Source organism: Haemorhous mexicanus, chromosome 6 (genome assembly GCF_027477595.1).
Source record: "Haemorhous mexicanus isolate bHaeMex1 chromosome 6, bHaeMex1.pri, whole genome shotgun sequence".
NCBI classification, from domain to species: Eukaryota; Metazoa; Chordata; class Aves; order Passeriformes; family Fringillidae; genus Haemorhous; species Haemorhous mexicanus.
Genome location: NC_082346.1, coordinates 13652000 through 13666275, shown reverse-complemented (window position 1 = coordinate 13666275; position 14276 = coordinate 13652000). Strand labels below are relative to the sequence as shown.

The 14276-nt window shown below is 39.2% G+C and overlaps 1 protein-coding gene and 1 long non-coding RNA gene across 4 annotated transcripts in view; one reads left to right on the top strand and one right to left on the bottom strand.

Moving 5' to 3' along the window:
• IPO7 (importin 7) overlaps positions 1 to 12780 on the top strand; it is a 34692-nt gene extending 21912 nt beyond the window's left edge. Inside the window, exons 15-25 of one of the 3 annotated variants that reach the window (XM_059848865.1) lie at positions 575 to 735; positions 1558 to 1686; positions 3274 to 3340; positions 3419 to 3544; positions 3840 to 3937; positions 5318 to 5413; positions 6116 to 6336; positions 6442 to 6647; positions 7057 to 7260; positions 7596 to 7712; positions 9931 to 12780. In XM_059848865.1, coding sequence (XP_059704848.1) covers positions 575 to 735; positions 1558 to 1686; positions 3274 to 3340; positions 3419 to 3544; positions 3840 to 3937; positions 5318 to 5413; positions 6116 to 6336; positions 6442 to 6647; positions 7057 to 7260; positions 7596 to 7712; positions 9931 to 10028 — 1523 coding nt within the window. In that variant the 3' untranslated portion in view covers positions 10029 to 12780. Of the gene's footprint in view, positions 1 to 574; positions 736 to 1557; positions 1687 to 3273; positions 3341 to 3418; positions 3545 to 3839; positions 3938 to 5317; positions 5414 to 6115; positions 6337 to 6441; positions 6648 to 7053; positions 7261 to 7595; positions 7713 to 8220; positions 8387 to 9930 lie in introns of those variants that run through there. The other 2 variants (XM_059848864.1, XM_059848866.1) reach the window with 2 other exon arrangements.
• On the bottom strand, positions 140 to 14176 carry LOC132328755 (uncharacterized). The gene is made up of 3 exons (XR_009486856.1): positions 13843 to 14176; positions 7991 to 8088; positions 140 to 2016 (listed from the first exon to the last, which is right to left on the bottom strand). It is a non-coding gene; the product is annotated as an uncharacterized LOC132328755 (long non-coding RNA).
• Between the last annotated feature and the right edge of the window lie 100 nt (positions 14177 to 14276).

Below are 14276 nucleotides of genomic sequence, written 5' to 3'. Positions count from 1 at the left end.
AATGAATTGCATTTTAACATTATAAGACATTGTGATTATTAAAACGTGGTAACAAGAGCTTCATGGTACAGTAAATCCAGTTTTATAGCACCTAATAATTGAATCAGAAATACAGTGGCAATACCTGTCTTGGCATGTATTCATTCATGTTAAAATTTATTTAAAGAAAAAAAAAAAACTATCCTTATCCAGGTAGGTTTTACATGGCTTAGTATTCCTGAAGCTGGCATAAAAGCCACAAAGCAAACATAAACTGTATATTTAATACTTCAGGTAATTTGACAAAGGTGTATATATACCAATTCCCATTCAATTAACATTTGCATTGATCAATAATCTTGCATTTTATTAATTCAGATCACAGTGCTCTGGTTTACATACTTAAATTTCAATCCTATTGTTATATATTATTAAAATTTGTTCTGCATGGTAGTATTGCTATAATGATTTATTCTACTTGTGGTTTTGGCATGTTAATGCTGAAGCAGTACATAAAGTTATTTGAGATGTAGGTTCTTAAACTGACCTGTGCTTTTCTAAGAATGTTAATTCAAACATTCCACCTGTTTTACAGCTAAAGAATATATTACTCCATTCATTAGACCTGTAATGCAAGCTTTGCTTCATATTATAAGAGAGACTGAAAATGATGATCTTACTAATGTGATTCAGAAGATGATCTGTGAATATAGTGAAGAAGTTACCCCAATTGCAGTAGAAATGACACAGCATTTGGTGAGACTTTACAGTGGCTTGGGAAGATGTTTAATATGGGAAAGATTGGTATTTAAAATTGATAGTTGAGTATGACCATCAATTAATAGTTGTTGTTACTCCAGTCTGTTTAAGTGCATTGATACAATGAATTTTCTTCTACACTTAGACAGTGTTTCATCAGAAGTGGCTTCATAACTTACACTGAGTAGCAATTTCTCTAACGATTCTAGAAATGTTTGTGGAATCTTTGTGTATTTCCTCCTGATAGTGGTAATAATGAAATTGTAGCACATTTTAGGTAGTCTCTAAAACGACACTTAGCTGTTTTAAAACATTAAAGAGTAAATTTTCAATTAAAAGTTTGGTGTGAAAATCAAGTTGAATCTGCAGGAGAAATACAGAGCTTGGATGGCCATATCTAGCAAGTTGTATTAATGGTTGCCAAAGCAGAGGTCAGCTCAGTGCTTCCCTATTAAAAGCCTTGGAGTTAAAATGGAATTGTTAGTGTGTCCTCTCTGGGAATGCCTGCCAAGTGTTCCAGTCTAGTTCAGCTACTGAGGAAACCCTGTGTCAGAAGAATTTGCCAAGGGAAAATGTATTCTTTTGCATGGGACATAATGTCATTTACATATTTTTATTCAGGAGTAGATAAAGGGTGAAGACAGCTCCAATGGTTTAACATCCAAATTTTCTCATCCTGAGAAGAAATTCTGGAGCAGAGCAGTCACCTGCTATTATTTGTACACATTTTCTCAGCAGAAGTCCTTCTGAAATTGTGTAGAGTGCCAGACTTTCACAATTTAATGACACATTGATGGGTTGTTCTGCTGTTATGTGCAGGCAATGACATTTAACCAAGTAATCCAGACTGGTCCAGATGAAGAGGGCAGTGATGACAAAGCAGTGACAGCAATGGGAATCTTGAATACTATCGATACACTTCTCAGTGTAGTTGAAGATCACAAGGAAGTAAGTAAAAATTACTTTAAAGCCGATATGTATGGTCTAAGAACACTGTAAGTCTTTTATAGTCCTAGCATTGTTACATGAAAAACTGCCCTTTTGGGCAAAAAGATATTAAAACAGAAAATAGCAAAGTACATATCATGTAGCCAAGTTGTAACAGAGTGGGTCACTTTTCTAATGCAATACACGCAGTAATAGAGCATAAATGTTGCCACAGCATTTCCCATAAGAATCCAGCTTCTTGTTCAAATAGTAGGAGCAATGTGTCTGTAGCAGGTGGAGGAGCTCTGTCAGCTCAGCTGGGAACACACATCAGATTTGATGAGGTCTGCCCTTCAAACAAAACAGATAAAGCTTCACATAGCTGCAAACATTGACTCTGCTGACTGGGTTTGCTCTCTGTCACAGAATCGATGGGGGTAAATACAGCTCTTGTGGCTGTGCTCGGAGATGGGGGATTTTACCTGCCTCATCTGCCCTGGAGAATCTTCCTTTGGGATTAAAACTTCTGTTACTTGGTTTTGGTGTACTGAGTGGAGTCTCTTCTGTCCAGAGTACAGCCAGTTCAAAAGATGCTATTTCTGAATAAAATCTTTATTGACAAAGCCAGCTACAGGCTTTTAATAAATACATTATAGTTTTTTAGTGACCAAAAAGTTCAGTAATAAGCTGTAGGGCTCTGAAGACTTCACTGAAGAAGCAGCATTAAATTCCCAAGGGAATTCCCAAGAATTCAGTGCTGCCACACCAAGGACCAGGTCAGCTCATTTACTTGTTGCTAGAGCTGCTTGTACTTTTTTTTGTCAGCAAATCCTTGCCTTCTAAATTAAAAGTCTGTATAATGATATGCTAGTCCTGAGGAGCTCAGTTTTAAAATGTTGACCAGTAAACATTTATATTTAGAGACATCTCCCAAGGATGACCAGAGTTCCATGAGATAAGGTATTTAGCAGGTTAGGTTCAAATCCTGTTCTGCATAGGTAAAACCAGAAACTCAGCCTTTACTTGTCCCTGTGCAAGGTGAGTGCCCTCAACACGTTAATGACTGTTTTGTAGCTATCCCATGGACTAACATATACTAATTGGGAACACTGACTGAATCTGTAGGACCAGCATTTGTGCTGATGGTCTCCATACCATATGAACATCCTAAGCTAGGTTTGGGAAGTGTTTGGTATTTAGGATTTTTTTGGGTTTTTTTTGGTATTAATTTCTTTTCTGGAACAGGAAATACCTCCTGTGATTTCCATTGTTTACTCCTTTGATATATATATATTTGCTTACAGTGTTTTAATGGGACTGAACTAGTGCAGAGGGTTAGTCAGGTGTTTCTTTTTAAGGATTCCCTATAATGAGATTCTTCCAGTACTTAAAAACCACCTTGTATTGAAAGCTATCTTGCAAATCCTTATCTGAGTGCTGCTCTTATACATTTAGTGCTCTAAAATGTGAGGCATTTCTAATCGTTCTTTAAAACTATAGTGTATATATAGAAGCTGCTTTGACAAATTTTAAAATGTGTTTCATTTCAACTTCTAAGTATTGAAAATAGTCATTACCTGTTCTATTTTATTTTATTTTATTTTTCAGATTACCCAGCAGCTGGAAGGGATCTGTTTGCAAGTGATTGGAACAGTTTTGCAGCAGCATGTATTAGGTATCTATACTTCTGCTGGCTTACTTTTAGAAGTGCATGGGATTGGCGTGCTATTTACCTAGATTCTGTTTGTTTTAGAGTTCTACGAGGAGATCTTTTCCTTGGCTCATAGTCTGACCTGCCAACAGGTTTCTGCACAAATGTGGCAGCTTCTTCCTCTTGTGTTTGAAGTCTTCCAGCAGGATGGTTTTGATTATTTTACTGGTAAGTAATAACAGATAAATCAGGGAGCCAGAGGGTTTCATGGATGTGATTTCAGCCATACAATGAATTGTATCATGACTGTAATGTTAGGAAAACAATCAAGTGAGGTTACACTTGAAATGGTTTTATTTTGCTGTTGCTGCTACCAGACTTGCTTTGCTAAGGCACCTATGACTTGCAGACTTATCTCGGCAAACATTAGGCAAGAACTGTAATTATTAATACAGAGATTTCAACCTGGTTTTAATAGCACACAGATGATACCTAACTGTGATCATCCTTCTTTTTAACACAGATATGATGCCTCTCTTGCATAATTATGTGACTGTTGATACAGATACACTTCTGTCAGACACAAAATATCTTGAAATGATCTACAGTATGTGCAAGAAGGTGAGTAGATTGCTGTGTGGTAACAAAACCTGCCATCTCTGATGAAATAGCTGTGTTAAACTGGGTACTTTTCTCCACAACAGCTTTTGACTTCTCTTTAAAGCATTTTGCTATCTAATATTCTCTTAAGATTCCTGAAATTACTAAATTATTGCAGAGAAATTTAAAGAGATTGCATCAAAATTTCAGATACATGCTTTTGGCAGAAGGGAAAAATAAATCTTACACAACAAAAGCAGAATAAAAAAAGCAGGTTTTGTGCAATACACTTTGTGCATATGGGCATGCAAGACAGATTGCAAAAGGTAGGTGGATTTTTCCATCTGGGATTTGTAGCCTCACTGTGGCCAGGATACACGTGCTGCATGTGTGCTGGAGGTCTGACACCTGTTAGCTAAATAAGTGTATAGGGATGGAAGGTAAAGGGACAGGAATAGGAAGTTGTTTTCCCGAGTTTGTGCCACATCAGTGGTGAAAGCTGGGAGCAGAATGCAGTTGGTCTGACTCAGTCCAGGCACTTTTGGGCAGGGTTTCTGTATTTTAGTTTGTATTACTGGGCTTTCTTTGCCCAGTCAAAATGTAGAATGTACAGCTTTCCAGAGTGTTGGCACCATGTGAGGAAAGGAATACTTTTTTATAAGACATGTGTTAATGTTTTACCATCTCTAATAGTAATATGTGGGATTTCAGTTTTCCACTCCTGGATACGTGTGTGGTGTCTATATAAGAGCTTTCATGAACTGTCAGCTGTGCTGCCGATGGTATTTCCTGAGTAATTCTTCTGAAGATGTTTAAATATTACAGTGAATAACTATTTTAGTATTCTGTAAATACTAGTGAATAACTTTTGCCAGTTTTGGTTTGAAAACAAGTTGCAACCAGGCCAGTTGGGATGTTTGTAATTTCTTGGAATCTTATATATAAAATTAGCCTGCCATGACCATTTAGTGATTGGTGTTAGCTGAGCACAGTGAATTTTTAACACAGGTTTTAGGTATTGCATGGTCTTCCACTGGATAGCCCATTTTTGTAAATAAACTTCTACAAAATTCAGTACATTGATGGATAAGTCAAGTTTTTCTTTTGTTTATGGAAATAATTTTTGGCAAATGGCAGCTGATGCTTTTACTGTAACTGTGGTAGGCTCAGCATCCTTAGAGTTCTTGAATATTTGTACATTTGGTTCATTTTGCCCCATTCCAGCAGTTTCCAGTCCCTGGTTGTCATACTGAGCCATTGCTGTAGATCTGGCTCCTTCACAGATGGCTGTTAATGCTGGCATTGTTAGAGGGGGTAAATTCATACCAGCTTTTCAAAGCAAAGCAGTGTATAGAGAATACTCCTGGAGGGGATACACCACCAGTAATGGCTGTGTTTCAGGTCCTTACAGGAGTTGCTGGAGAAGATGCAGAATGTCATGCAGCAAAGCTGTTAGAAGTAATTATTCTTCAGTGTAAAGGGCGTGGCATTGATCAGGTTGGTAATGACTTTGGTTGCTAAAACTAATACTTTTAAAATATTTATAGTGTAGTATGAATTATGTGTTAAGATGAGTTTTGTTACGAGCACTTCATGTGGTGCAACTAATAATCCTGTAAGTGTTTCTCATTGAGAGCACTTCAGAGAGTTCCTGCATGCTTTGGCTCAGAATTTAGGACACTGCAAAACTGGTGTTTTTATGAGTCTGGAGGAGTGCCACCTCAGGAGCATCTTGGTTCTAAAAAGTCAATTAATTGCATTCTAAGTTAATTCTAGTGAATATTTAATGAAAATTATTCTGTCAACCTCATAGCTTTGAAATAATGAACAATGAAAATGAAGTCCCTGGAATCCAAATCAATATAATAGAGGGACCAGGGACTTCATTATGTCCATATGGCAGTTGGAATTTGAGAGATGAGTAAGTTGATTTTTCTGGACTTACTAGTGTACACATTTTCTCTATTTTCCATTTTTAATATACAGGATTATAGAACCAAAAGTTACATTTGCTGTGCAGGATGTCACAAAAATGTGATGAAATATTTTCACATTTTCATTTCATCTTTGTATCTGACTTCTGCTGGCTATTAAAAATGACTCAATGTTATGCCATCTGTGTTTATGTGCCACACTGTTGAAGTACAGAATGACAAGTTTTATTTTTGATCACTGAGTGTGAATGTTCTCACTGTCCAGTGCATACCCTTGTTTGTGGAAGCTGCCTTGGAGAGACTGACGAGAGAAGTGAAAACCAGTGAACTGCGAACCATGTGCCTCCAGGTTGCCATAGCTGCTTTGTATTACAATCCTCATTTACTATTAAACACGTTGGAAAATCTTCGTTTCCCCAATAATGTGGAGCCTGTCACCAATCACTTCATAACTCAGTGGCTTAATGATGTGGACTGTTTCCTGGGGTAAGTGTTTGTACTTCTGGAGATGATTCTCTGTGATACACCTGTGTATGACCTGCTTGTAAATCATGACAAAACTTGCAACTGTTCTACTCTTCTGTTTTGTAGACTCCATGACAGAAAAATGTGTGTACTTGGCCTGTGTGCTCTTATCAATCTGGAGCAAATACCACAGGTTTTAAATCAAGTTGCTGGGCAGATCCTGCCAGCTTTTATCCTTTTATTTAATGGATTGAAAAGAGCATATGCCTGTCATGCAGAGCATGAAAATGACAGTGATGATGATGATGAAGCTGAAGAAGATGAGGAAACAGGTATGGAGATGGAACCTTTGTTATTTTGTATGTTTAATTTTTTTCTCATGGAGATACTGAGTTCCTTTGTGAAATTCTTCTGAGTATCCTAATTCCAAAAATAAAGCACTGCAGTAGAACACTGGGCATCTTTTGACAACTTTTAAGTATATCTGTATAGTATATATAGTGGAAAGTATATATTACTTTCCATTCTCTCTTCCACTGTATAGTAGAAAGTATATATTACTTTCTCCTCTCTTAAAAACTGACTTCTTCCAGGGCTGAGTTAGAAGAGCTCCTCCCTTTTCAGCCTGCATGGTATTGTTACCACTTCCACTGCCTGTTTTAACTAGTTAGCCACATTTGTAAAGAATTGTTCTTGACGTTTTCAAGTTAAACTTTTGTTTGTTTATAATTAACTCAGAAGAGCTGGGGAGTGATGAAGATGACATTGATGAAGATGGTCAAGAATATCTTGAAATTCTAGCAAAACAGGCGGGTGAAGATGGAGATGATGAAGACTGGGAAGAAGATGATGCTGAAGAGACTGCTTTGGAAGGTTATTCCACAATTATTGATGATGAAGATAACCCAGTTGATGAATATCAAATATTTAAAACAATTTTTCAGAGTAAGTAACTGTATTTCTTTTCCTGGCCAACAAGTTACCTTTCAGCTTTAGTGTACACTGTTGTTAACCAGAACCTGTTCAAAACTTCCAAACAGGCTTTTCAATATGGGCTTGAAGGAGATGCCATTGTCAAACTTCTATAGCAGAGGGAGTCGCTTGAATGAATTTATAGTGGTAGGGAAGAGGTCAGAAGCTGTACTAGTGTTTAAGTGTCTTGAATTATGTAACCATAACAGAATATTGCTCTGATTAAAATGGCAGTGAGTGAGTATGGTTTGAGTTCTAGAACATTTTAATCAACCTTTCCTTTTGCTTATGTTTTCTTTCTGCTGCAGCAATTCAGAACCATAACCCTGCGTGGTACCAGGCTTTGACGCAGGGCCTTAGCGAGGAGCAGAGGAAGCAGCTGCAGGACATCGCGACCCTGGCGGACCAGCGGCGGGCAGCGCACGGTACTTGCACCTTTACACCAGCAGGGCCTCCTGGGCTCTGCCAGTGCCCTGCCTGTGCTCAAGGAGCACAGTACACAACAGGCCTTTCACTCAAGCCTGACAAGGGCTTCAGCAGAACAGGGTTGTTAGGAATCTCTTAGAATTGCCAGCCTCCGTGCACAAACTGGGGGCCAATAGCACAGGTGAGAGGAATGCTAGAAACACTTGGGGAGGTAGCCAAGGAAATAAAAGCATATTTGTCCTAATTTCTTAGATTTGAAAACAATTCATTTGATTACCTGAAGATAGTTGAACTCCAGGTATGTTAACAAACACTTCAAGTGGCTGATGAATGATTTCCTGAGATGTCACAGTCCAGCTGAGATAGACAAGGATTCTGTGGGTAGGAGAATACTAAGTTATGGAAGTAGTACCATCTGTAAAGCCACATCATTAAGCCTGTTAAGTATTACATACAATACAGATTTTTAAACCTATATTCAGTTTATATTTTTTTCTTTTTTCCTAGGTTTTCACTTTGGAGCATAAGCCAATATATATAACACTCTTAAGTCAAGACTGGATGTTGAGGGATCAGTCCAGCCTCATATCCTGTGTCTTAGTGAGCAGTTGCTACAGATGTTTCAAAACAGAAATTAATAAATTTTTCAATAAAAATATTGATAGTAAGAATATACCAGCCTCATATCCTGTGTCTTAGTGAGCAGTTGCTACAGATGTTTCAAAACAGAAATTCAAAAATTTTTCAGTGAAAATATTGATAGTAAGAATACACATTTAATAAGCGCTTTTTATGAGAGAACAGCCTAAGTCACCTCACAAAGCTTGTTTGGGTCCATAATGATCCAGTTTTAATGATTATAAAATACAGTTTCGCTGTGACTCCTGTCAAGCAGTTAGACATTTTTTGATGTAATTTTTATTCTACTGCATTTTATGGAGACAAAAAAGTTTGAGGTGTGTGTTTGTTTGGATTTTTTGTACTGTTTTTTCAGAGAAGTTATTAAGTTTAACTTAAGCAACCAGGTCCCTCTGGGAAATTCTTGCCTACTATCACAGCTCACTGATAGCACATTTAGGCTACTTACCACACATGGGGACATCGTGTTAGAAGGATTTGAAATACAGTTCTCCCTTATTAATATAGCTTAGAAGAATTCCCATATGCTGAGAGATTTGTCTTCTGTGGAGCTGTGAGGGATTCTCCCCCCATGCTCCATTAGCCATGGCAACATCTTTGTGGCTTGTTTTCAAAGAAACAGAGCCAAAATGCACATTGGCCAGATAGTATGAGCTGACCTGTATTCCCAGACAGATTGTTTTGGTTTAGGAGAAAGCTCTAAGACCAACATAAGACATTAATAAGTTGTTGTTATCTTGGCCTGGGAATAATACAAGCCACCTTCTGCATTATCTAGATTGTAGTAAAAGTACAGCCTAAATTACCAATCTGATTTTCAGTTGTCCATGTATTAGAGCTTGTAAAAACTGGCTTACAGTAATCTCTCATCCTACAGCAGTGTTTGAAGGATGGTAAAACCAGACACCTTAACAATCACTGGTAGTTACAGTGATGGATATGTGCACCTCGGATGTCTAAAGATCTTAAGTTCTGGTTGAAAATGAAAAGTGATCAACTTGGTAGTTTTCTCTCAGAATTATGTTTTGTGGTCTAGTAACGTAAAGTCCAAATTACCTGCTTGGGTAGCAGCATGTGTAAAAAGGCTTTTTCTGGTGCTTTGGTGGTAGTTTTTGCTTGTATTGTTGAATTGAGATAGAAACAGCAAAAATTTAGCCAATATCTGTGTACTGCTTTTTTGCACATGTGCTCTGTTAGTGATTAGACTGCAAAGTCTGTTGATGTTAACCAGAAAGAATTGTGTGCCTGTTACCAAGTTTGTAAGTGCAGTATTCTTTCTGGTCCTGTTTCTTAAGTACAGTCATGTCCAAAAGCTGAAGTGTGGGCTTTTAAAAGTACAAATTCATGAAAGCATGGTGGTAACAATACTGAGAAGTTAAAAGAAGTAAATAGTCAGTCCATCTGTTCTGTGGGGCCTGGCACATTTCCACTTGTGGGTGCTGATTCCTTGGTTGGGTAACCCCAGGATAAACCTGTATCTCTGAGAGACTCAGAGTGGTCAGTCACAGAATCTTGGTCTGTCTTCCCCGCTACACACACACTAAAACTTCTTCCTTCTGTTTTTTTGTTTTGTTTTAGAATCCAAAATGATCGAAAAGCATGGAGGATACAAATTCAATGCTCCAGTTGTGCCAACTTCATTTAATTTTGGAGGCCCTGCCCCAGGAATGAATTGAATTATCACTTTTCCTGCTACTGTGTGATTGTAGTGAAGAGCTTGTGTTCCTCCCAATAGTGGTTCCAGAACTGGTTCATGTTATCTACAACTCACTCTAAACTAATTTATAAATAGATTGGACAAAAGCCCCAGAAGTGGGACCTGATTATTCAACCTGATACTGGAAAGCAAACCAGAGGTTTTTTTGAAGATAGGAAGAATCTGAATTTAAAGCTTCAAATGACACACTTTGGAGATCGGAAATCAAGAGGGGATCATGAAGGCAGCTTTTCTTTTTCTGAGGAAAAAAAAAACTAGACATGGGCTGCAGGACTATTTAAAATGTCTCATTTACAGTACAAGCTAGAAGGCAGACTTAATTTTTACACCTGTGGCAGTATGAGTATTTGCCCAGTTTCTTTCCCTTTTATCCCTACTACTGGGTGTCTGTTCTTTTAATGTAAATAAGATAAGGTAATCAGATAGCCTTACTTAATCTTCATCATTTCCATTTATCAAGATTGTTCATATGTAGAATATTGGACACTTAATGTAGCACTACATAACTGATAAATCTGTAAATGAATTAGCACTTTCATATTGAAACAAGCCTGCTAGCCTATGTACAAAAATAGCAAAATGTTTGCTGTTTATAAAAATAAAAAATAAGGGATGTATTGGGGAAAATAATTTCAAGTTATTAATTTAAAATGAACTAGCAGTTTTGTACCTGGTGACTTTGTGGTGCAGTCACCTCTGCTTGTGACTTGAATTCGGATATGTAAAAAGGGGTTAGTGATATTTCATTGCTGCTAAAGAAAAAATAGCAACACCCTCTGTGTCCTTTGTTTTTTTTAAAGATCTCACTGTACAAGCTAGAAAATTGAACAAATATGTACTGTAAGCACAAAGAAAAGTTATCCTCTCTAAGGCAGGTAAATGAGATGTGACGTTCTTAAGGTCAATTGAAGTGTATGGGTGATACACCTACATATGCAATCTGTTAAAAACAAGTGTCATTGGCTGATCTGGGCTATGGTATATAAATGCAATTTCCTCCCCAGTTGTGCAGAATATTCTTTTTCTGGCTCATGGTAGTGCAGGTGCACTACTCCTGCATTTCATTCCCCCTCTTTTTGCACTTGCAGCATTAGTGTGTGCTGTTGTCTGCCTGATCCAGACAGTGTATTTGAAGTTTTGCCAATCTTTCAGTTTTGAAGCCACAATTTTCTTCCTTCAAAGTTGCTATAGTAACTAGTACTTTAGCTCGAGAGGCAAAATACAGTTCCCTCTGGGACCACTATCAAAACCACTGTATGAAGAAGCCAGCAGGGAGAGGCTGTGAATGGGTTGGCTTAAATGCCCCCTTTTTCTTTTCTAAAAGCAAATCCATTGGCGTTTGATCTTGCCTTGAGATCATTGGTGTCAGGTCTTTTAAATCAAATGTTTGGGTTTTTTTTTTTTCCTTTAGGCTGTTTTTATATAAAAATGTCACCTGCTGTTACAATTGATATTAAACAAGCTACCTTAATTTAATGTAAGCCTCCAAAATTTAAATACAGGTTAAAAATAAACTGAGTTTTTATCTGTAAAAATGAAATGCACATATATATATATTATGATACTCAAAATGCAGTCTTCAGAAAATTGGTCTGTGTGGTGTGGTTTTTTGCATCAGCAGAGTAGCAGGATTTGGTGGTGCTTTGGGCTTTCCCTGCTGAGCTGCCCAGCCCCACGCTCTGCCTTCCACTGGTGCTGGCGCTTCCCAGGCAGCAGGAGGGCTTTTCCAGCCTCTCCAGTGCGGCTGCCTGGCTCCGGCAAACGCTTCCCTGCACACGGGGGGCCAGCTGGGACACGGAGCCCTAGCCCAGTGCCAAAGGGACACTTGGAAAGCAAAGCACCTGAGGTGGAAAAGCCTGACTAATGAAGCCTTGGATGGGAATATCCATCCTCGTGGTGGTGTGAGAGCTGGGGTAGTTGCTGTGCATCTTTAGGGGATGCCCAGAGCAGAGCTCGCTGGGGGTTTGTGACTGTAACTCACGGGCACGTCCAGGTGTGCTCCAGCCCCCAGGGAGTCTCTAGACAGGTTTTATTTTTGTAGAAAAAGCTGACAGATGTGCTTCCAGCATGCCTTCTCCTTGCATTGCTTGGGAACACCCAGTTTGACAAATCATTTCTGAACATCTGCTGGTTGGGCATCTGCTCACCTTCATATGCATCCTAAAAATGCATGAGAAGCTTTGAGGACAGATGAGCCATTTTGGGCCTCGTGGCAGATGTGACAGCAGCAGTGAGAAGGCTTCATGTATAAAGCAATGATAAAAAAATAGGGGGAAATCACCAATTTTAGTGCTGTTGTCAGTTCTGGAACAATTATATTTTACAAGTCAAGGAAGAATTTTACCTCGGTGTGAGAAATACAGTCTTACTTGAAGGGTGCTTTTATGTGTCACTAGACTGGCTAGCAAGGAGCATCTTTTTAAAGAATGGATCTAGAACTTTGCTTTCCTTTGCTCCAAGAAATGTATTTATATAAATTGCAAAACAATTTTGCATTGTTGTTGGTGGTGATAGCGCATTTTGTGATGCAATATATCAATTTCAGTGATACACTTATGTCAAATTAAAAACTAATCTTCCTCCTAGAACTTGCACATATCCATTCCATTTTCAAGGATAATGCAACTCTAAAGGAAGAGCTGGGAAATTTAAAGCCTCTGTTTTTTTCTATTATGGAAGATCTCCTTGGATTAATAAACATCTAAAGCAAATCCTTATCTTCACTTATTTCAGTGTGGTGTTTTGAATGTAGCTGTATGCTTACAGTAGAGTCCTGCTTGAGTTACACAGCTTTCAGGTTTGTATTTCCCTCTCCAAAATATTCCTCCAAACAAATGTTAGGCATAACCAGAGTTCTCTTCAACTGTGTTAAATATAAAAAGTAGGTAGGTTTTTAAAATGCTGACATACTGGGTTAATATTTTTTTCTCTTCATCATTGTCTCCAAAGAATTATTAATATGTATCAGCATAGTACCACAAAGCTCTATTCCAATCTCCTATAGCCTAGGACTGTTACTGTAAGATTTGTCAAGTCTGCACTGGAATAATTACTGACTATCTGCCAATAAACATGCAGGTGATTTTAATTATGATTAGGAATGGCTACCTGGTAAGTTTTAAGGGTTGGTTATTTTTTCTGTAGAACCTTCTACATAGCCAGAATGAGCCAGGTGGAAAATCTTTGCTGCTGATTATCAGTTACTTTTCAGTCAATATGTAGCATATCTTAAATGGTAAGTCACTGGGTTGTGTATTTCTGCTTTTTATAGCAAACTTCAAGGTGCTAAGCACTTCAGAATGGGAAACAGAGATTGTAGTATTTTGCAGAGATAATAATAATCCATTAAGGGGAGTTGGCAAATCAGAAACAGGATTTTATCTGCTGCTGTACCTCGAAACAAACTGATGCCTGCAGCTTGTATTTGGCTTAAAATTTACAATTAGGAAATAGTAAATTAAAGAAGAAAAATTGTTGGCCATTAGGCCTGTTAGGGAGTAAGTATTTTCTGGCTTTTGTACAACTAAAACAATTTTGGACTGCAAGAATTTCGAACTTTTATTCTGGAGCAAAACGTAATTTTTTTTATGTCTCTCATGTTCAGGAAGATGCATTACGGCCATCAGAGCAGGGCTTACTGCCCCATCAATGGGAATAATTCGCGTCAACTTCACAACAGGGCTCTAAGAGAAATCACCTACGGAATTAACCGTAACACGCTTTGCTTGCCTTACACTGGGAGCTCTTGGGCCATTTATTACACGTTTCCATACCTAAAAACCTCGTAAGAATAACACTCCCAAGCACAGCTTTAAGCACAGCATCCTTCTCCCTCAGAGCCGGGCTGGAATGGCAGCCGGAGATAACGCGGCTGGAGGCCGGGAAGGGAAAGGCAGAGCGCTCACCGTCCCCGGCCCAGCCGTGCGGCCCCGCGGGGCCCGCGCACGGCCCAAGGGAGCGCGGATGGCCCCGGCCGAGCAGGAGCTGCGGCCCGGGGACCGCTGCCCGTGCCCTCACCGTGCCCTGCCCGTCCCCGCCGCCTCAGGCGCTGCCGGCGCGCGCCGGGGGAGGGCAGGAAATGGCGCCGCTCCCCGCTGGCGCGCGGGCGCCTCGCTGCCCGCTGCACAAAATGGCGGCGGCCCCGCGCCCGGCACAGCGGCGACGCCATGAAGCCGCGGGGCGGGGCCGCGGGCGCGCGGCCAATGGG